The 24049-nt window shown below is 40.2% G+C and overlaps 1 protein-coding gene across 1 annotated transcript; it reads left to right on the top strand.

The window, feature by feature from the left end:
- Positions 1–2726: 2726 nt before the first annotated feature.
- zgc:158785 (uncharacterized protein LOC791214 homolog) lies at positions 2727–24049 on the top strand. Its single transcript, XM_052131441.1, has 5 exons — positions 2727–2808; positions 5195–5376; positions 14931–15135; positions 23095–23301; positions 23445–24049. Exons 2-5 carry the CDS (start codon positions 5201–5203, stop codon positions 23601–23603), a joined length of 747 nt encoding a protein of 248 aa, XP_051987401.1. The 5' UTR covers positions 2727–2808; positions 5195–5200; the 3' UTR covers positions 23604–24049.

The following is a 24049-nucleotide window of genomic DNA, read 5'->3' as shown; positions in this document are numbered from 1 at the left end:
AATAGCAGACAGGATTAGTGCCAACAGGACATAAAGAAAGGAGAAAACACAGGCAGAGGAAAGAAAGAGCCAAAGAGAGAGACCGATTTATGGGGTGAGACTCAATAAGAGTGAAAGTCTCTCATATGGCCACTTGCCTACAGTGTTTTTCCTGGTGCACTTTCATCTAAGCTAGACCTGCAGTATGAAGAGAGATCAAGACATGAAAATGAATGGGGACAGATCCTGAAGTAACCCTTTACTGCATAATCTCACGTGAATGCCACAGTCGAGTTTCTCACGTTTTGAAAGATCCACAATTTTCCCCCCTTACACTTCTGTTTTATCTGTCTACCGGCAACATTATTTCTGTTTTTCACTAGACAGAGGCAATGGTCAGAGTTTTTGATGACTCCTTGTACCCACTGGTTCTAATGTGGTAATTGCACAGATCTAAAATCTGATTGGTTGAGCCACACTCAAAGCCATCACAAAATAGTTCATGTATACACTCCTGTGACTAAAAAAAACTTTCTTCTCTCAAATCTTAATATGTAGAGACAACAATAAATAGGTTGATTTCTCTGAAAAGTGTAAATACTGTGGCTCTGTGACACTATCAAATCATTGCTCTGTTTGTTTGAAGACCCCAACCTGCCCAACACTGCAACAACCAATGGGTTGGGTCTATATTGGTCAATAAAAAATAACCGGATCTTTAGAGGCATTTGTTTGGGAATCAGACTGCATTGGTGGTAACGCTTTATGTTTCGCGTACTGGCACATCCACTCCCGATGGCATGAATGATCTTACCTAGATATAGGCAATCGATGAGCAGTGGGGAAACTAGCACAGAGCCGTTCTATGTAAACCTGTTGGCCTACAGGCTACAGAGTGCCGTTGAGAACCAAACTGGAATGTGTTACATTACTTTTACAAGGAGACACCCGGTGTGGCATGTGACAATGCTTCGATTTATAGCTTCAAATTTATTTTAGAATATGAAAAATTAAATGAGGTCCGGATTGGCCCATTAATCAGCTGATCAGATGTAATCAGACGTATAAATACAATGTCTATTCACAAAGAAGTGATATGCCTGTATGCTGAACCCAATTTTACAATCACTGCTGAAGTGTAACATACTATAATGGACATTTTAGCAATGTTCCATTTAAGCTGCACTTCTGATGTTGCCCCCACGCAGATTGAAAAAACGTGTGCAGATGGTGGACTCAAGTGTGTGGGAAAACCTAGAGACTTTCCTAAATCAGTGCTAAATGCATGCTGCTCAGTGTTTCAGCTGGAGTCCACATTAATGATATTTGTTTTCCAGTATGGAGCTCAAAATGTGAGTGAAATCTTGTGTGGAAACAAGGTGGAAATACAGATAACTGAGCTGTGAAACAAGACATACACATAACTGTATTTAGGTGCAGGCACAATTTTGGAATGCGGAAATGCGATTGCATGCCTAAACGATTATAGGTGCTTCATAGTCAATGCCTGTCCAGTGAGTGGACCAGATGACCACTAGAGAACCAGCATAGGAAGGGCAGACTGATGGGGGGAGACAAGACTGAACAACAGGGCAACATGACTGGCACGGTGGCCGCTGGGGAAGGGACTGGCTTGGCGGCCACTGAGGAGATGGCTAAGTCATTGGCAGCTACAGGAATAAGATCTTGCTCAGGACAGGATTGGCCGTGGCCTGTGGGGAAAGAACAGGATTGGAAGTTGCCACTGGGGAAGGGACTGGCTTGGCCACCACTGGGAAAGGATGTAGTCCATAAATTCCCAAAAAGACAGAATCTCCAACACATTTACCTCCCAAGAGCCAAGAGGCTTATTGAGCCCGAGGTTGAAGAAATTCTTAAGTGTGAGCCCATCATATCCAGCTCGTCAGCGACAATGAGGAAATCAAACCCAAAGTCCCTGATGGAGAGATGCTCCTGATGGAGGGAGACTAGCGTGTCAGCATGAGCCATCCTCTGGTGAAGAATGCTCTGGTGCTCTGAACACGGGAAGAGGAAGATGCCTATAACAATGGGTCCAGTTGTGGCCAGATTGTTCTGTCAGGTAAAGGAATGAGGAACTAAATGCAGAAGAACTGTCAATGATGTTTATTGAAGAACAAACAGGGAAAACAAACTCAGCAGAAGGAAACCAAGCACAGGCTGCAGCGGATGTGAGCAATCGTGGATATGACAAGGATACTGGGAACAAAACAATAAAACAAGACCAAACGAAAGGCAAGATTGCATAATTGCATAAACATAGCTGAGGTGTATGAATGGAAATGGATGGATAAAAGGAAATCTCCAAAGCAGTTCATGCTTGCAATGTCAAACCATTTGGTACATTACCTAAGACTATCTATGAACAAAACGTTTTAAAAAGAGCTCAAGCGATTCTTAGACCAGCTGACTGAAATTAGAATGGGTCAATGAAGTAAATCGGAGTCAAAACTTTCACCGTTTGTTGTTGTTGTGTCTGCAGCAGTCCACTTTCAAAGCTTAGACTCTCATTTAATTAGCATAATGTTATGAAAATGAAAAGCCATTGGCGAAAACTAACTGGATTGAGAGCTTGAATGAGGAGGTGCCCGGTGTGTAACCAACGGTGATGTTTGAGGGATTTCCCTTTGTCCGCTCTGTGCCTGAGCTTTCCTTCCCTTCCAGCTAATCCCCAGCTATTCTCACCAATGACCTTGGGCTCAATGCTAATCTGACCATACAGAGAGTGTCTCTACACGTGTTTAAGCCTTCTAAATGTTGAGTCTGTCCATGTTATGAGGAGCTTGGATGAAGCAAAGTGCCTGTCTGGTGGTAAGTTGCTAAATTTTCTAAAAACAATGGATTTCCCAAGCATTTAATGAACATTTCCCAGTTTTTGTATAAGTAGGGAGGCTGTCTAGAAAAATATTAGATTTTTATATTGTAGGTGGATTGGGGAGAATGGAGGATAGCTTCTAAATATGTTGATGGTCTGTGTTCTTAGGGTGTTGTGAATACACTGATTTCAAAAGGATAGTGTGTTTCAAAGAAAAAGAAAAGTGTTTGTTATATTGATGCTCGGTAATGTGATCAAAAGTTGAGAAAACCTATGCTACAATTCACTCTAACACAAGCATCAATTGACCAATGTGAATCTCAGAGAGCAAAGTCCTGTTGTGCTGACAAATTGCTATATTCTCACTAGATTTCAAACTGCCTCTTCCACACAGTCCAAATGGATCTTATACATTTCTATTCGCCAAACTCCTGAATCAATTTTCTTTTAATCAATAGGCAAATTAACTACTACTTGGTAAAAATATGTATTCTGATTACTATTTATAAATATAACTAGTGATGTACCAATAAAAGCAATTAAATATGCTACAGGATGTCAACCATTTGTTTAAAATCAGCTGATTGTTTAAAAAAAGCTGAATATTTGTTTTCAATCAAAAAGGATGGAAAATCACATCTGACTATCAGCCTACAACTCATGCTATGTGTTTAAGAAAATGTTTCTTGTGTGAAATTATTTTGAATTGGACTGAAAATGACAGCAGAGTTACAATTTGTAAGCTTTGCACTGTAAGAATTTCACAAGGTGAAGCTAACGTTAAAACTTTAAAAAGAAATGACACAACTAATTTGATTCATCACCTTAAAAGTTCAACACAGCAATTAATGAATAGGACAAGTTGTTTTTAAAGCTAAAGCGGAGGCTGTTTTAGTTAAAAAGGAACACGCTTCATCATTCAGAATTCAGTTAATGTGAGTTAGTAAAAAACATAAAAAATTATAAATAAATTTATAAATTTGTATAATAAATTAGAGATCTTACATTTTAATGTGAGCCTATCAGGAGACTATTAAGAATTCAGTTAATGTGAGTTGATAATTAGCTTTTTGTTTTGTTGTTTTATTTACATTATAACTGAGACCAGTTTCTCTGTAACATGGAAAACATGACATTGACATGAGAATACAATTTAGTTTTTACAGTTCTTTTGAAGTTGTGTTATTAATTATCACTGATTTGAATCAAGTGAGCATAAATAATTATTTGTATTTTTTTTAAACCCAGAACAATCTACCTATCGGCATTGGCAGATGTTTTAAATAATCGGTTATTGGTATCGGCAGACATATTTTGTAACAGTGCATCCCTTTACTATTAATCTAACATTATATTGCTGAGGCACTTGAGGCTGTTAGTTACAGTGATTGTACCACAGGTAAAGAGGGTTCAGGCACTTTGCTTTGCATCGTGCCTAGGAACACTCCTTTCCTAAAAATGACTGTGAAGCACTGCGTCTGTGTGTCTATATAACTTTTCTGCTATTTTTCTGTTTTATTTAAAACTCAACATAGCAACAAGTCATCAAGCCAGATGGTTGCTTCCCGTCTTAACTGGCAGTTTTTGGCCAGAATAAAAATGTGGACCAGACTGTGTGAGGGAAGTCCAGGCTAGCCCTGGAATATAAATAAAACAGAGATTAAATGAGGGCCAGTCAGCCAACATCACCTTTGCAGTGCACAGTAAACCTTATTTCTATCGGGAAGACACGCAGGCTTGAGTGAAGTTTGAGATGCCATTTATTTGATAGATGTAAAACGGGAGTCCGGCAGTCCGAGGGAGTTGTAGCCGGAACCGTCATGTCCTGCTGGAGATAGGAGGCAGGGGTGAGGAGCCTACCCCCCTGCGGGACAGGGCTCAACTGGTGGTGGTGGGGAGGTGGAGGTTGCAGTGTTAGCACACCGAAACAGCAATGTGATAGATTGTGAGCGGACTTATAAAGCAATGGCTTACGTGCGATTGGCTAGGAGTTACCCTGCTAATGATGTGATTATGTACACATACTGGTCTTCCCGCTAGAACTACGCTCTACTTCCATTTACAGTAGTGGTATCTTTAATTTTTTGATGTGAATAAAAACAAGGCTGTGAGGGATAGACATACATTCTCTTCAATGGTATCTGCCATGTATAGCTCTTTGATCACATCTAATTAACCAAAACTCACGTGTTTTGTCTACTGAATGTTTTTTTCAATGTTTCATCAGAGGAACGATCCAAACCACTCTAAATAACAGTAAAAACCATTGGAAAGACTGTAAATAATATTGCCCAGAAATGAGTTTTCCTCCATCTCTACTGATATGTAAATCTCTCTTCATTACATTTAGCAAATATCCGTATCTTTCTTTTTGGCCCACAGGTATGAATGTCCCCATGGACAGCAGTCATGCTCGGTGAGGAGTTATCGGAAGGGTTTAATGGTGGTCCAGGTCCTGAGGTTTTGGTAAAGGCTGATGCTGAGACCTCGATAGATCCTGTGCCAGAAGTCATTCACAGTTGCACTTATACCTCCTCTGTGTTCCTTGAACATGGGGGCAACAGGTAGGCCAAACTCATTTAGCCTGATCAGATAAGAACAGGATCCCATATCACATTACAGAACAGCCTAAGATACTTAAAGCACAAAACATTCTCCACGCAAGTATGTGAACGCAGATATGAGTGCTTGGCCACCACATTGCCAATGCGTGGTCCGGTTTAAAATGCTTAACACAAATTCTTGCATAATAGTGGTAAAAATAAACCTCAGTACTTAAGGGGGTACTTAATGTTAGCAGAGTTAACCATTTACTTAGCCACACCACCTCTTTCCAAAACCATGTACTCAAAAGACAAGCGTGCACACATAGACACACTTGTAGACTGTTGGCAGTATCACCATTACCCATAAACATATTACACTGTCTGTGTAGGGTACCAACTCCCTAGGGGGGTACCACCTTACTCTAGGGGGCCACTAGAAACTACACCGGCTGAACTTCCTCGCACGTTATACGTTATTCAAGGACCCGATAACCGGAGCGGAACACATACACCTTGCAGCTTGTGACATGTCAGATTATCGCCTCATTACTACCTTGCGTACAGTATGTTTTGATCTTACCAACAGTGATAGACTGAAATATTGGAAAGGGGTGCACTTCACATACAACAACGCAGTTCACTGCTTAACTACCATAGTACATTGCATTGTTGGACAAAATACGGTTAATATGGTTACTAAATATGTCATAAATCACCACATCTGTCTTTCGAACCGTGCTGGATCAACAATGTCATTAATGACGTTATTGTGGGGATAGAGTGATAACTTCGGCGGAGATCGAATGGAATATCTTGACTCTGTTATGAAATGAAAGATATAAAATGCACTGGATGGTAGGGTACTTGTGAAATGTAAAAAAAAAAAACACACAAAACAATAACAACCTAAAATTTTCATTGACAACTGGCTCAGCCTTATTTCACTAGTATTGACTGCATGTTTAGTACAGTACAGTAAGACATAACAGAAGGTCAGTAGGCACTGCAGGAGAAAGGTTAATGATACATAATACTGGTAATAGTCATTAATCTTACAGTTCATACAAAATCTGTTTAAACACTGACCCTTAACACTTACTTAGTTTAAACATTTTAAACCATGACTTGCACTATACATAAGTAATATTGACATTATATTCATGATGTTAGCCAGAGGGGAACTGGCCCCCACAGTGAGTCTGGTTTCTCTCAAGGTTATTTTTTTCCATTAACCAACATCTTATGGAGTTTTGTGTTCCTTGCCACAGTTGCCCTCAGCTTGCTCACTGGGGTTATTAATACAATTATTATTTAATTACTTATTTTTAAAAACAATTAACAATCGTATTTTGTCTAATTACACAATGATGATTCATCAACATTATAGACATTAGTCAAGTCAAGTGATTTTATTGTCGTTCAACCATATACAGATAGTACAACAAGACAACGTTCCTCCAGGACCATGGTGCTACATAAAAACAACATAGGACAAACACAGAACCACATGAGACTACACAGACTAAATAACATTTCTACATAAAGTGCACGTGCAAATATGTGCGAAAAAGTATGGGACAGTACAATAAATTAATAAAAGGAACAGGACAATAGCCACAGTAAGAGACAGTGCAGCACCGACCAGTACACATTTGTAATCTGAGTAGTGTAATAAGGGTTAGGTTTCTAAAAATGTAAACATAACATACTATGAAATAGTGTTCTATGGACACAGCAGTTATTGAGGTAGCAGCCAGGTGACAATGAATTAAAGTGCAACTCTGGACATGTGCAAAAGTTGGATGGTGTACAGGTGTGTGTGTGTCAGTCCAGTCTCTGAGTATTAAGGAGTCTGATGGATTGGGGGAAGAAGCTGTTACACAGTATGGCCGTGAGGGCCTGAATGCTTCAGTACCTCTTGCCAGACGGCAGAAGGGTGAAGAGTCTGTGTGAGGGGTGTGTGGAGTCATCCACAATGCTGGTTGCTTTGCGGATGCAGCGTTTTGTGTAAATGTCTTTGAGACCCTGATGATCTTCTCCGCTGTCCTCACTATCCTCTGCAGGGCTTTATGGTCCAAAACTGTGCAAGTCCCAAACCAGGCAGTGATGCAGCTGCTCAGGATGCTCTCAATAGTCCCTCTATAGAATGCAGTGAGGATGGGGGGTGGGAGATGTGCTTTTCTCAGCATTCGAAGAAATTAGAGACGCTGCTGTGCTTTCTTGGTAATAGAGCTGGTGTTGAGGGATCAGGTGAGGTTCTCACCCAGGTGAACACCAAGTAATTTGGTGCTCTTGACGATCTCCACAGAGAAGCCGTTGATGTTCAGTGGAGAGCGGAAGGAAGCTAAAAAAAGAACACACAGGGTAATTTTCCATAATTTAAGTACCTTTGAATTGGCGCCCTCCTCTATTCATTCTTAACTGTTGTGTAGCAGTCCTATATTCCATAGAGTACACTTGTTTTAGTCACTGTGTCCATTGTGTTAAAGTAGGTGCATGGGGTTTCATCCAGTTCGCCGTGATCATCCTGGCAGTCACAAGAATATGTGTAATATGTACAATTGATTTTTATTAAACATACCAGGAAGGGTTCCATCAAGCAGAAAAACCAATGGGATCTTAGTCATATCTATTCCTTGGATCTTATCAATCTCATTCTTTATCTGTTGCCAAATACTGTTTGATTCTTGGACAATCCCAGAAAATGTGTGTGTGGTCCCTTATCATTCCACAGCCTCTCCAACACTTTGCCACTGTGGAGCTACTATAATATTTTGATACCACCAGTGGTGTCATGGAAAATCTAATTTCCAATTTCCAATCGAACTCTTTCCACAGGGAGCTACTGATACATGTATGACAACCAGTACATATACTCTCACATACGTCATCCTCAATAATTATGTTTAACTCCAATTCCCATTATCTTTTTTATATCTAAAGTATTATCTAAATGGTCCTGGATTGTTTTTTTTTTTTATATATAAATGTGAGATACATGTATTTTATTTGATATTTGACGTTAAATAATATTAATCATGTATTGCTCTATATTTGTTGGAGATTTTATAATTATATCCCAATCCTTATGGTTTGTAAAGTAATGTCTCAGTTGTAGGTATCTAAATATGTCACAAGATCTTAGTTTAAATCTATCGCAGAGTTGAGTGAATGATAATATAACCTCAGTTTTTAAATTTTTATTTATTGTTATCAGGCCCTTCTCTGCCCATTTTTTAAAAGTAGAGTCCCACACAAAGGGGAGGAAATCTGGGTTGCATGCGATGGGCATCACTCGTGAGCGAGCAACTGCCCCTCTTGTTTTCTTTAGGGTGTGTTGCATCCAGGTATTTGTTATCTTCACATATTTGGGACTTCAAATACATAATCAGTAATACTGCCAGGGAAATCTCAGAAAACGAACTCTGCTCAATGTCAAACCATCCTGTCTCCCTATCGTTACTGAGCCATGCCACCTACACCCCAAGTAGGTGAGCAGCCCAATAGTAATGCATCATGTCAGGTGTTACGTTCCTGTGTTGTCTGCCCTGTGTTTTCTATTTCACTCGTCACTGATCACATTCCATGTCACGTTTTCCTTGTTGTCCGCCCCGTGGTTCACTGTCCTTGTCTAAAAAAACTACAATTCCCACAATTCCCGGCCTCCCTCACTACCTGCACTCATCATTGTTCTCACCTGTGTCTCGTTCAGTCTTCATTGTGTCTGTGTATTTAAACCCTGGTTCTTTGTTTAGTGACTGTCGATCGTTGTATGTTGATGTATGTGGATACCTGTTTTCCGTGTTTCCCGTCGATGTTTACCCCGCCTGTTAACTCTTCGTATACCTTCCGTGTTTTTGTTTTACTTTCTCCCATTGTGGATGTTTCTTTTGTTCGTGTTTTTTCGTGTTGCCCTTTTATTTAAATAAAGTCTCGCTGCATTTAGATCCTCGCCCCTCATCTGCCTTCTTGCTCACCTACACTCATAACATCAGGAAGGCCCAGACCACCCTTATACTTGCCAGTCTTTAATATTTTTAGTTTTATTCTTGGTCTTTTATTTTGCCATATACATTTTTATATAAATTTTTCTAATGTTTGAAACATAGAGACTGGGACCTGTACTGGATTAGACTGAAATAGGAAAAGTAGTCTAGGTAGTACATTCATTATTACGGTCTCAACCCTGCCAAACATAGATAGGGGTAGTATATCCCATCTGGTCAGATCCTTTTTAATAACCTCAATGAGTCTTTTATAGTTCGCTGAGTACATGCATGAAATCGTCAGTGCTTCCAGATATCAGTATGACCTCTGATTTGTCTGCATTTACCTTGTATCCCATGACAGAACCATATTCTTTAAGGCAAGTCATTAGAGCTGGAATTGAAAGAAGGGGGTTTTCAATAAATAACATTACAGTATGTCATCTGCGAAGAGAGATATCTTATAACAATTTCCTCCTCCATCCATAATCCCCTGTATCTTAGTGTTGCTCCTTATCAATTCTGCCAGTGGTTCAATACTGAGTGCCAATAAAACAGGAGATAAAGCATCTCCTTGTCAAGTCCCTCTGCCAAGCTCAAAGAACTCTGAGCAGTGACCATTTACTCTATTTTTATAGAAAAACAGATAAGATAAGATATCCTTCACCCAGATACGATATGGTATCACTAAATCCCATGCACTTCAGAGTTTGTTCTATAAACATCCAATCTACTCTATCAAATGCCTTCTCGGCATCTAAGGTGAGAAGCTTAGCGGGAGCTTGACTTTTAGCATAAAATTTAAGTCTCTTCGGATATTACTGGTACCACGACACCTATAAATAAACCCTGTTTGGTCAGGTTTAAGCAGTTTTCTAATAGATTTTTTTATTCTTTTAGCTAATATAGAGGTAAGAATATTTTGGTCTTGTCATAAAAGGCTAATTGGTCTATATCCCATGCAGTTTGTTGGGTCTTTCCCTGCTTTGTGAATTACAGTAATAACTGCATCTGAGCAGGAGTGGGGGGATCCTCTACATCTAGCACAAAATTATACATTTTACAGAGGATGGGGATTACCTTAGGTTTATTTGTATAAACCTTATAGAATTCCCCCGGAAACCCATCCACAGCTGGAGACTTGTTATTTTTACGTTTAGTGATAACATCTTTTACTTCCTCTTCTGTTATTGGGAAGGTTAGCTCCTTCGCTCCTTCTGATTATCTATTCATTTTAACTGAGTTAAGGAAAGTAGTGAATTTGTCCTTCTTATCTATTAGTTCTTGGCCTTCAAATAATTTCTTATAGTATACTGCAAAAGCATCAGCTATGTCCTTAGGTTGTGTTAACATAACTGTAGTGTCTGGATGACTGATCTTAGGAATTGTTCTGCTAGCTTGAGATTTATGTAATTGAAAGTCGAGCAGTCGGCTTGATTTGTTACTCATCTCATAATATTTCCTATTCGTAAATCTAATTGCTACTTCTGCCTTATATGAAAGTAGTTTATTTAATTTCAATCTTGCCTATTTTAAATGTTCCAAAACCATAACATCTAATGTCTGTCTATGTTTTATTTCTAGCATCTTAATTCCTGCCTCTAATTATTTTGTTTGGCTAGTCTTAATGTCTTTAATCTGGATGCGATCTAAATAATTTTTCCCCTTATTACCGCTTTGGCTATCTCCCACAAAAGAGCTGGGGTAACGGTTCCATTATCATTCAATTCAAAATATTCAGTCATACGAATTCTTAGGTCTTCTCGGGCTAGTGGGTCACTCAGTATTGAAACATTGAGCCTTCAGTATCTGTCTTATTTTGTCCCAGTTCTAATTTTAGAACAACTGGAGCTTGATCTTACAGGGATATACTGTATGTTCTATACTACATTCCGCTATCCTGTGCAAATCCGTTTTGGAAATACAAAATAAATCTATTCTAGAATAGCTGCCATGTATTTGCGACATATATGTAAAATATATTTTTCCTCAAGGATGAGTGTATCGCCAGACATCAATCAGACCCAACTCCAAGGGTTCTTTATAATTCCAAGAAGCGCTTTAGATTTTCTTGGCTGAGGTCTCCTCTCTGCTGGTAATCTGTCATTAATATTGTTCTGCACACAGTTGAAATCCCCTCCGATATGAAACATCCCCTCTCATTTATCCACCAGAAGAGAAAATACTTTAAAACAAAATTGTGGGCAGTCCTCATTTGGTGCATATATGTTTAAAACTGTAATTTTAGTACCCCCAGCTGTGCCAATTACCATTATTTATATATATATATATATATATATATATATATATATATATATATATATATATATATATATATATATATACACTCTCTTTGTCTTTGTATGCTTGTTACATGTAAAAAAAAAGACTGACTTGCCAAAAAGGATAGCCACCCCTCTTTTCCTCCCTCCTTCATATGAAGCACTATACACTTGATCTACCCATTCTCTCTTCAATTTCAGATGCTCTTTTTTCTGATATATGGGTTTCCTGTAACATTGCAATTGAACACTTTAATTTCTTAAATTGGTTTGTTATTTTCTTTCTTTTTATCGGGCTGCTAAACCCCTTTATGTTGTAACTAACACATATTAAATTATCCAATTTTCTTATGGTAAATTCTGCTAGGTCGCACACAGTTTAAATTGTATGGAGAACTGAGAGTATACCTGGATTAAGCTGGTATGAAATCATAGCTGTCAAGTCAAACAATTATCTATGACAAGAGCGCACACTATTTTACAAGTCTCAACTTCCAATCGTCCCACTAGCCGGAATGGGAACAAGTAGACTGTAATATTAAAGGAACACATAACTGCAGCCAGTTCCTGGTGTTTAGAGGGCAGAGAGTTGTGACTTGAGCTCTCTGGTGAATCATGTGTGCACTGTGTGCGTGCAGCCATCCTGTTAATGTGGGTCCTTTGGAGCGGCTGCATCCCAATATTGAGTGTTTCTCACTCAAGGTCAGTTCAAAGGCTATCCGTTTATTTGTATGAATTAACTTAGTTGTTATCTTTCCTGACATCTATCAAAGCTATAATATAACCACTACTTGTGTTCGGCAGAGGTAAAAGTTTGACATAATATCTTACATTGGTACATGAGTAAAGATGTACTCACAAAATGAAATGAAATAGAAGTCGAGAACGTCTGTTTCTAGTCTCTAGTCTCAATAAAATTACTTGATGAGTTCATGTAAAGGCCTTGAGGTCCACATCCGATTACAGGATTGTGTTCGGTTTACGTCTGCCTCTTTCCTGCATTGTCCATCTCACCTTTGACAGTTCGCTCACATGTCGATCCTGCTCGTCAACATCAGCTTTGATGCCCATGTCCTGCAGCGTCTGCAATGTGTCCATTAGGGTTAGAAACACTTTTCACCAGTATATGTTATCCTTATCTGTGCTGGGTAGAGACATTTTGCTCTCATGATCTTTAATCTGAGCTGCTTAATGACATCCCAGACCTGGCCTCTTTTCCTCTGAAGCTCTGGAGAATATTCGTTATCGAAATAGATCTGTTTTGTCTCATAAATTATCTGCTTCTGTGACCATGCTTGACAAATAACTGCTTCCTTTACCAGGAATTTTACTATCATTGATCTCGGCGTGGCAGACATATCTTTAGGTTTAGGCACGAGTGCTAAAATCTAAAGTTAAGTAGTGCCTTCACAAATTCTGCAGGATTGTCTCCGTCGCTTCCCTCAGGGATTCGATAAATTCTAAAATTATTGTGCCGTAGTCCTTTGTAAATCCTCACACTTGGCTGAAAGATCAATCTCACGCTGAAGCAGTAAACGGAGCGTCCTCTCCTGCCTCATTCCTGAATCTTCTGTTGCATTAACATGTTCCTCCGTTTCCTTTATCCTACCCTCAAGTTAGTCATTTTGCCTTTCAGATCCTGAACGGATGTTTCCAACTTTGTCAATGTCAACTTAGTTTGATCATGGCCTTCTTGATTTCCTTTCTGAGTTGTCTTAATTCTGCCATGATCCCAGAAATGTCCGGGAGGCATGTGTTAGCTTTAGCAGGCCTTTTTGTACTCTTCTTTAAGTCATTGTATAATCACACTTTGCTGAATATAATTCAATCTACCAGTAAATTCATGCATTAGATCGACGGAGCCGAACTTTTAGGCTGTTTTCATACCCGTTGTGTCAACGGAAGTCCTATTTAAAAAAAAATGTAGGTAACACTTTAGAATACTGTATCTTACTTAATGCATAACTAATAATGAATTACTGCAGAACTTAGAGGTCATTCTTCATTAACACTTAAGTCACTACTATTAACTACTTAGGAAGATGTGTTAACTAATCAGTATGTAATAGCATTTTATAGTTGTATTAAGTAACAATTAGTTAATCAATAACTATTGAATTCAGTCATGCCTCCTAATGAACTACTTTTAATTATCTACTAATTCAGCTTCAGGATAAATAACTATTGAGTTACTACTAATGAACAGTCGATTAATTACGATTACAATAATATCATAACAATTAGCAATTACAATATTCAGGTTGTGGCCCTTTCTTCTTCCTTACTTCGAATGTTATTATTACTATGGAAATGCAATACGCATTTCGTTGAATTACTACACTCCCAAAATGAGTCATTACAGCAAATTTAGTAGTTTGGCCTGTATGGTCAAAACTACTAAAGTAAGATACAGTATTCTAAAGTGTTACCAATTTAATATGGAGCAACACAGCTAGTGTGAAAAGAAATGATACAAATTAAAAACGTCTTTTGTTTTGATGAAAATAAAATTGAATATAAAGGTGGTAAGGGTGATTGATTATTGTTGCCGGTTTTGCTCAAGAGCATTATCTGTTTAAGTTCACTTGTCATTCAAGTCATGTGCTAAAGACATGTGACTAAAATGTATGCAGTTATCACAATTTTCAAAGCCTTACATTTTCAATTTCCTTTGCTTTTGTAGGACTATAAATCATAAACAACAGCTATTCATAAAGTTTAAAAATACTGTCATAAATGCTGACAAGAAAAATCTGGGCAGTTATAACACAAAAAACACAGATGAGTCAGGAACTAACAAGAAACTATGCTTCTAACCTCTGATGAAGAGATATAATTCCAACCTTGATTTTACGGACCATGTTGCTTATTTCTCTTGCTAGATCTGGCAACACTACAATTGGTATTTCACCCACCACTTAAGTGCAGAGTACTTTCATTTTTAAAAGAACGTTATTAACCATTCTTTTATTTTGTTCTAACCGGTAACCTTTTGGAAAGGAGGCTGCACAACTTCTGAACAGGATTGAAAAAATACGTTTTAAAATACCATTTAATTTTAGTCCCTGTTTTATCATCCCAAATTTTTCATGTCAACATGGATGACTGTGTACCAAACAACAATAGTATATCAAGTGACTATGTAATCTGATGACTAAAAAATTCATTTGGTCATGTTTTATGTTAGGAGCCAGTGTAGCCAGCCATTCTTTTGGTCTGGAGTCCTGCATAACCCTACTGTTCTTTGTATCTGTAGCACTGATATCTATATCGTGATCATGTAAAGCTCTGTCTCTCTTTTCAGTCTGAATGGGGAGGAGCCGTTCTGTCGTATCTGTCATGATGGCAGCAGTGCGGGGGATCTGTTATCTCCCTGTGAGTGTGCGGGCTCTCTGGAGATGGTGCATCGTGTTTGTCTGGAGCACTGGCTCACAGCTTCCGGCACCAGCCACTGTGAGCTCTGCCACTTTGAGTTTTCTCTGGAGAGACTTCCTAAACCACTCATAGAGGTACAAATATTAGTTGTAGTGCTCTTAAAAGCTCTTTATAAATTTTTTTTCAAGAAGGCAAGGTTCCAATTCTTTGAGGGATCAAAATTGATTTTATCACCATGTCTCCTGAACATCCATGAAAGTTCATAGAGTTCATGGAAACAATTTTGGCTTATCCGGTTGTTGAAGACATTGTTTGCAAAGTGTATGAAGGTGTACATTTGTACCATAGTGTGCATCTGATTCTGTACAACAATGATCCGTAATTAATTCCTAATTTAATATTTGTATCTTAGCACCTTACTATAGACACAAAATGTTTCCATAGCTTTGTTTAGACTGCACATACTCTGTTCTCTGCCTGTGAGTAGCATATTTTGTCTTATTTGTTAATAATTCAATTTGCCATATGAACCCTTTTCAAGGTTTAGTGGGTAGTGAATCTTCACCTTGGGCAATGACTGTTTCTGTAATTCGGTTAGTTCCTACATGTTGATATAGAAATAATTCTTATCAAATACTACACTATGATTCTGTCAAGCTGACCTCTCAACTGACTTCAGAGTTTGTGAAAGAAAAATAACCTATGAGCTTCTTTATTGGTGCTTTTATGGTTGTTTTTGTCATTTATTAAGCTTAAATCTGTGGTTACTAAGAACTGTTTGGAAAGATTGTAAGAAAAAAGGTAACACTTTACAATAAGGTTCCATTTGTTAACATGAGTTAACTATAGTTTTGGCAAGTCGTTTAGGACATCTACTTTGTGCAATTGTTCCATGAGTAGTTGTTCCAACAATTGTTTACAGACAGATTGTTTCACTTTTATTTGACTATATCACAATTCCAGTGGGTCAGAAGTTTACATACACGAGGTTAACTGTGCCTTTAAGCAGCTTGGAAAATCCCCAAAGAATTATGTCAAGCCTTTAGGCAATTAGCCAATTAGCTTCTGATGTACTTGTAGATGTATTTTAAGGCCTACCTTTTAACTAAGTGCCTCTTTGCTTGACATCATGGGACAATAAAAAGAAATCAGCCAAGACCTCAGAAAAGAAATTGTGGACCTCCACAAGTCTGGTTCATCCTTGGGAGCAATTTTCAAAAGCCTGAAGTTACCACGTTCACCTGTACAAACAATAGTACGCAAGTATAAACACCATGGGACCCCGCAGCCATCACACCGCTCCTAAAGGAGACGCATACTGTCTCCTAGAGATGAATGTAGTTTGGTGCAAAAAGTGCAAGAACAATCCCAGAACAACATCAAAATCCATTGTGAAGATGCTGGAGGAAACAGGTAGACAAGTATCTATATCCACAGTAAAACAAGTTCTATATCGACATAACCTGAAAAGCTGCTCAGCAAGGAAGAAGCCATTGCTCCAAAACCACCATAAAAAGCCAGACTACAGTTTACAAATGCACATGATGTCAAAGATCTTAATTTTTGGTGAAATGTCCTCTGGTCTGATGAAACAAATATTTAACTGTGTGGCTATAATGTCCATCATTATATTTGGAGGAAAAATGGTGAGGCTTGCAAGCCGAAGAACACCATCCCAACCGTGAAGCATGTGGATTGGCAGCATCATGTTGTGGGGTGTTTTGCTGTAGGAGGGACTGGTGACCCACTGGGAATGTGATGAAAGAAATAAAAGCTGAAATAAATCATTCTCTCTACTATTATTCGGACATTTCACATTCTTATTATAAAGTAGCGATCCTAACTGACCTAAGACAAGGAGTGTTTTCTATGATTAAATGTCAGGAATTGTGAAAAAGTTTATATTTGGCTAAGATGTATGTGAACTTCTGACTTCAACTGAATACTAATAAATTTTTTTTATTCAAATGTTGTGTTTGTTAACATTAGTTAATTCTATAAGCACTATAAATTAACATGAACTAACAATGAACAATTTTTTTTTTTTTAACTAACATTAACACAGATGAATAAATGCTGTAAACAATATATTGATAATTGTTTGTTCATGATACCTAATGCATTAACTAATGGAACCTTATTGTAAAGTGTTACCAGAAAAATGTCCCTTTGTGTTAAATTACAGCATACAGGTTTGGAAAGACAAGGGTGATGAGTAGAATTTCACTTTTGGGTGAACTGTACCTGTAACCAACATTATCAGCATCCATTCACTCACTGTAACGTTCCGGTGTTGTCTGTCCTATGTTCTCTGTTTTCACCCATCACGTTTATGTCATGTTTCCTGGTCTGCTCCGTGTTTTCCATCTCACCTGTCACCGCTCCCATTCCATGTCACGTTTTAACCTGTTGTCCGCCAGTAGTCTCACTGTCCGAGCGTAAAACTGCAATTCCCACAATTCCCGGCCCCTCTCACTGCCTGCACTCTTCATTGTTCTCACCTGTGTCTCGTTGAGTCTTCATTGTGTTCGTGTATTTAACCGTGTCTGTTTCTCCTTTCCCTTGTCGATCTTTGTTGTAAGTTGATGCCTGTTTCCCATGCTTCCATCATTGTTACTTCTCCGTTGTTATACCCGTTTATGCCTCCCGTTAACCCTTTGTTTGCCTTTCGTGTTTTGTTTATCTTTTTCCCATCGTGGATGTTTACTTTTGTTCGTGTTTGTATTACCCGTTACTTCTCCGTTGTTATACCCGTTTATGCCTCCCGTTAACCCTTTGTTTGCCTTTCGTGTTTTGTTTATCTTTTTCCCATCGTGGATGTTTACTTTTGTTCGTGTTTGTATTACCCTTGTTGTCTAAATAAAACCTCCGCTGCGACTAGATCCTCATCCTGTGTCTGCCTCTACCCACCTTCAATCGTGACAGAAAGACCGACCGCAAATGGATCTAGCAGCGGTTTTCACCACACTGGCCCATGCAAATTTTCCCATTTGCGAGTACTCACGGCTCTTCTCCACGGTCGCCATCCACACCGGGTTCGACGACGCTTCCCTGAAGCTCATCTACCGGAGCGGGTTACCATCAGCCCAGTGGTGGGAAGCGCCGGAATTCGGAGAGCACACTTGGAGGGAGTACGTGAGTCTCACCCTCAGGAAACTCGCACCCGAGGAACCACTCCTCGTGTTTCCGGCTGTCGAGCCTGAGCCCCTGCCTTCCCGGATCGATGAGCCAGCGCAGCCAACTTCTTCCGCCCGGAAAAGGAGGAGAAGGAATGCCTCCGCTCTCCAGCTCACGCCTGCCACGGTCAACGAGCCAGCACCCGCGCCTGCCACGGTCAGCGAGTCAGCGCCTGCCACGGTCAGCGAGCCGGCACCTACGCATATCACGGTGAGCGAGCCAACGCCTACGCACATCACTGTGAGCGAGCCTGTCGCCCCTGAAGTCCCTGAGCCAGTGCCTGTAACCTCGACCGTCCCTGAGCCAGCACCTGTAGCCTCGACCGTCCCTGAGCCAGCGCCTGTAGCCTCGACCGTCCCTGAGCCAGCGCCTGTAGCCTCGACCGTCCCTGAGCCAGCGCCTGAAGCCTCGACCGTCCAAGAGCCAGCGCCTGAAGCCTCGACCGTCCAAGAGCCAGCACCTGAAGCCTCGACCGTCCAAGAGCCAGCGCCTGTAGCCTCGACCGTCCAAGAGCCAGCGCCAGCAGCCAGGACCGTCCAACAGCCAACGCCCCTCGAACCCTCTAGGGCTCTGATTCCCGAGCCTCCCAGAGCTCCGCCTCTCAAGCTTTCCAGAGCTCCGCCTCTCGAGCTTTCCAGAGCTCCGCCTCTCGAGCTTTCCAGGGCTCCGCCCCTCAAGTCACTCGAGCCTTCCAGGGCTCCACCTCTCGAGTCTCTCGAGCCTTCTAGAGCTCCGCCCCCTGAGCCTCCTACGGCTCCGCCTCTCGAGCCTCCTACGGCTCCGCCTCCCGAGCCTCCCACGGCTCTGCTCCCAGAGACTCCAGAGCTTTCTACTGCTCCACCTCTTAAGCCTCCTACGGCGCCACCACCCTCGGCTCCGCCTCCTGAGCCCTCCTCGGTTCCGTCTCCTGAGCCCTCCTCGGCTCCGTCTCCTGAGCCCTCCTCAGCTCTGACTCCTGAGCCTTCCTCAGCTCCGTCCACAGAGCCTTCCAGGCCTCCGCCTCTAGAGCTGCCTACGGCGCCACCGCCCTCGGCTCCACCTCCTGAGCCATCCTTGGCTCCACCTCCTAGGCCTTCCTCAGCACCGTCTCCTGAGCCCCCAGAGCCTCCCTCAGCTTTATCTCCAAGGCCCCTTGGATCAGCCCTAGCCCTTTGGCCTCCTCCCAGGCCCCCTGAACCGGCCCTTGCCTTACGGCCAGCCTCCGGGCCATCTAAACCCGACCCTGCCCGGGCAACACCTCCCAGACCACCGAAACCTGTCCCTGCCCGGTCGATACCTCCCTGGCCTCCTAAACCTTTCCCTTTGTGCCCCTGCGGACTGCCTAATTGCCCCTTGTGCCCCCACGGACTGCCTAACTGCCCCTTGTGTTCCCACGGACTGCCTAATTTCTCCTTGTGCCCCCGTGGACTGCCTAATTTCCCCTTGTGCCCCCATGGACTGCCTAATTGCTCCTTGTACCCCCTTACTCTGTCTTTGTGTGCCTTGTGTCCCCTTTGGTCTGTTAGTTTTTCCTCCCTTCTAGCCCCTCTCGCCCTGTACATCTGTTTATTCCTGTTGGTTCTTCCCTCCTGTCTCTTAGGACCGTCTGGAATCCGGTCCTTTTGAGGGGGGATTATGTAACGTTCCGGTGTTGTCTGTCCTATGTTCTCTGTTTTCACCCATCACGTTTATGTCATGTTTCCTGGTCTGCTCCGTGTTTTCTGTCTCACCTGTCACCGCTCCAATTCCATGTCACGTTTTCCCTGTTGTCCGCCTGTAGTCTCACTGTCCGAGCGTAAAACTGCAATTCCCACAATTCCCGGCCCCTCTCACTGCCTGCACTCTTCATTGTTCTCACCTGTGTCTCGTTGAGTCTTCATTGTGTTCGTGTATTTAACCGTGTCTGTTTCTCCTTTCCCTTGTCGGTCTTTGTTGTAAGTTGATGCCTGTTTCCCATGCTTCCATCATTGTTACTTCTCCGTTGTTATACCCGTTTATGCCTCCCGTTAACCCTTTGTTTGCCTTTCGTGTTTTGTTTATCTTTTTCCCATCGTGGATGTTTACTTTTGTTCATGTTTGTATTACCCTTGTTGTCTAAATAAAACCTCCGCTGCGACTAGATCCTCATCCTGTGTCTGCCTCTACCCACCTTCAATCGTGACACTCACAAGTTCAGAAGTCATGTCCTTGCATCACTTTAGGTCAAACTGCATTGGCAGGTCTGCTTTACCTCAGCTTCTTTTAAACATAAATCCACTTAGCAGGAAAGTGAGATTAGATGAGGAACGTATCCTTGCTGCTACAGAGGCCAGAACATTCTGCTTTATTAATGCTCTTATCTCATGCTTGTGCCAGAGGACAGTAAGATGACATTTATGTTTTTTAATAGATCTCACACTGTATTTGACTGCTCAAAAAGTATCATGACACTAGATGGGATTGCAATAGAGCAGGTAGATACCTATAAATACCTAGGGGTATGGTTAGACTCTTCACTCTCTTTCCAGACCCACATCAATCAGCTTCAAACTAAAATCAAATCTAGGATTGGCTTCTTATTTCGTAATAAAGCCTCCTTCACTTTCCCAGCCAAACTCTCCCTTGTGAAAATGACTATCCTTCCAATTATTGATTTCGGTGATGTTATTTACAGAATCGCTTCAAATTCTCTCCTTAGGAAATTGGATGTTGTATATCATAGTGTCATCCGTTTTGTCACCAATGCTCCATATAACACTCACCATTGCAACCTTTACAGTTTAATCGGATGGCCTTCATTACATACCCGGCGTCAAAAACATTGGTATCTTTTTATTTATAAATGCTTATTGTGTAACACCCCACCCTATCTAAGATCATTAATTTCCAGAACAATCCCCTCTATTAACCTTCGTTCAAGCAGGTATGTCACCTTGGTGGCTACTAAAGCTCGTACTTCTTTTGGACGCCTCTCCTTCCAGTTCTCTGCTGCTAATGATTGGAATACACTTCAAAAATCTTTGAAGCTTGAATCCATTGTCCCGTTAATCACTTTTAAATTATTGTTAGCAAATTTATTGTCGGACCACTGTACATGCTAACCTGATCTGTGTACATGATTTACGGATCAGTATATTAATCATCTATGTTTATTGAGTACTACTTTGTCTTGTAATTATATGTGTAACTTATGTTTTTGTACCTCGACGCTTTTTTTGGCCAGGTCGCCATTGTAAATGAGAAAGTGTTCTCAATGTGCTTACCTGGTTAAATAAAGGTTTTATTATTATTATTATTATTTAGTCATTGTGCAACAACCTGATGAGCCACAACAAACCTTGTATTCCCTGTGCATGGTGCTGCCTTCTCAGAGGAGGGAAGAACCTAAACTAATATATCACATGTAAACAAAATAATTGAGTAAGGGAAATCTGGGGCAATTGTAACACACAGAATTTATTCAATCACAAATAAGCTAATTGACCTTTGTGAATTGTCTATCCAGGTCAATATGAAATCAAAATTGACACTATTTACTGTCTAAGTGCATGGCTTTTGGTGCATATTATTCCAAGTAAATAAAAATGCATTCGTAATAACGTGCAACCTGTCCAACTCTGAAATGACTTTGTCCTCTCCTCCTACCACCCATCTACTTTCTGGTATGTAACAGCTACTTTCAACAAGCCAATCAATTCAAGCCATTCCATACATTTTTGGTTGTTGAATAGAAACCGTTTATCACTCTGACAATATGTCATATTATGGATTTACAATGGGTTGTGAATTCTGTTTATTGTTCACATTAAAATACATGTTATCTCTTCTCATATGGAAACACATATTCTTACCTAAAGGAAAGAAAATATACAAATGACTGCTATTTAAAATCACACTTGTGTTCACTCATTGCCAGAGAGAAAAAAAACGTGTTTTTGTCAGGGCTGGGAGTAGATTAAAAATAGAATTTATTCTTCAATTCCCGGGCTTTGGGAATCAGAAGTCGAATCCAAAGCTTGGGAGTTAATTCCGCTCAAGGGCATGACATGATCTTTTCTCATTCATACTATAAATCATAAACAGTGTGACACAGTGGCGTAGGTAAGGGTGGGGTGTTCCTGGGCCTGGGCCCACCGAAAATAGACTCAGGCCCACCCAGAATATTAGAGATTATTATTTGATTTGATTATTATTTTATTTCATAAAATAGTTAGAAAAAATAATACATTCTGATTTCTCAAAGTGTGAAAGAACTGTATGAATATGCATCTTCTCTGTTATAAAGGAAAACGTTTTTTTTTAAGCCCACCCAAAATAAATTTCCTGGCACCCTTGGTGTGCTTTATATTGTACGTTTTCACTGCTTCCCCATTTTTTTAAAGAATTGAGAACATTGGTGTGGAATTGACTCTTGGAATTGAGTCCGAAAACCTGGACCAAAATATCTGGAATCAAACAGCCATAGTGATCGTATCACTTTTTGAGAACCTTTCAACAAAAGTTATTTTATATAAAAGTGTATAAAAGGTATAAAAGTGATTTTTGGATGTCCAATTTGCCTAATTGAATTTTACCTCATATCTATTTTATTTTTACCTTTGTCTTTGATAGCTACTGTACAAGATTTTATCATGGCTTTGAGGTCAGGAATAACTGTAACACGTTCAGGGAAAGCTATTTGAAAACAGTCATTACTTCCAGTTGGTGTTGATAATGGCTCAGAAATTACAAACATTAAAAAGCTTTAACATAGCTAATAAGGCATATGTAATTGTCTTTCAGTGCTTATTCAATTAATATATCAATTGATGTAATGTTTCACCCTACAACCCTTTTGAACTGTATGATCATTAAAGAGAAAAGGCCAGAGGTGATTTTAGATTAGGTCACAGCTTTTAAACTGCCCTGTTTTCTATAAATGTAATATCCCTCTTATCCCTCTTTTTTCATGGGCACAGTGGTTCACCACCCCTTCCATGCAGCACCAGAGGCGAACGCTGTGCGGGGATGCGATCTGTTTCCTGTTCATCACGCCTTTAGCGAGTCTGTCGGGCTGGCTGTGTGTACAGGGAGCCATGGATCTGTACTACAGCAACGGCATTGAGGCCATTGGACTCATTGTTCTCACACTCACCTTGTTCACTATTTACTTCTTCTGGACAGTTGTAAGTTCATTTTCATTGTCAGTGTAGCTAAATGGTCCTGATTAGGGAGACAAGAAATAAAGCTGTTTAAAACACTCAATAATGTGTTACAAGGACAAATGATGATATAAGAGAACTAACTTTTGCACATTATGTTACTGCAGGTATCCATACGTTACCACATTCACCTATTCAGGACATGGAGTGCAACAAATCTCTGCGTCCGACTACAGATTCCTTGCCCTGCGAGGACATCCCAGAGGCCAAAAAATGTATTACTGCACTTTTTGTGCAAAAATAAAAAAAAGGAGACAGTGGTGTAGTGCCTATAACAGCATCAGGAAGAAAGTGGCTTAACAGTAGTGATTACGGAAATATCCTTATTTGGTGTGACACCCTGATTGTGGGTGGACGGTTCCATTTTTAAATAATTGAAGAGTTTAAATTAGGAGGATTTTCTGTCTTGCAAAGTGATGCCATGAGTCGACGGTTTCATATTCAGTTGTACATTTTTCAATAATGGAAGACTTCTGGGAAGCAAATTTAGCAAATGAAGCCAATCAAGTGTTTTAGCTAGGTAAGTATGGCATTTAGACAATCATAAAGATGCGGATCATTTCATTAATGTCTGCTTTATCAAGGAACTTGAAAGAAAAATGCTTTCTTTCTTGAAAAAAAGTGAACTTTTAACCATGATAATTTTGTGTTGTGGCAGAATCAAAAGGACAAAAAAAATATAGAATCTTTACAATCCTATTAAAGTGATAAT

Source organism: Xyrauchen texanus, chromosome 1, assembly GCF_025860055.1.
Source record: "Xyrauchen texanus isolate HMW12.3.18 chromosome 1, RBS_HiC_50CHRs, whole genome shotgun sequence".
In the NCBI taxonomy this organism is placed as follows: Eukaryota; Metazoa; Chordata; class Actinopteri; order Cypriniformes; family Catostomidae; genus Xyrauchen; species Xyrauchen texanus.
This window is presented reverse-complemented; position numbering and strand designations above follow the sequence as displayed.

Coding starts and splice junctions, on each gene's coding strand:
- zgc:158785 (XM_052131441.1), top strand. CDS start 5,201: ATGTCCCCATGGACAGCAGTCATGCTCGGTGAGGAGTTATCGGAAGGG. Junction 15,136..23,094: donor TTCCTAAACCACTCATAGAG/GTACAAATATTA, acceptor TCATGGGCACAG/TGGTTCACCACCCCTTCCAT. Junction 23,302..23,444: donor TTTACTTCTTCTGGACAGTT/GTAAGTTCATTT, acceptor ATGTTACTGCAG/GTATCCATACGTTACCACAT.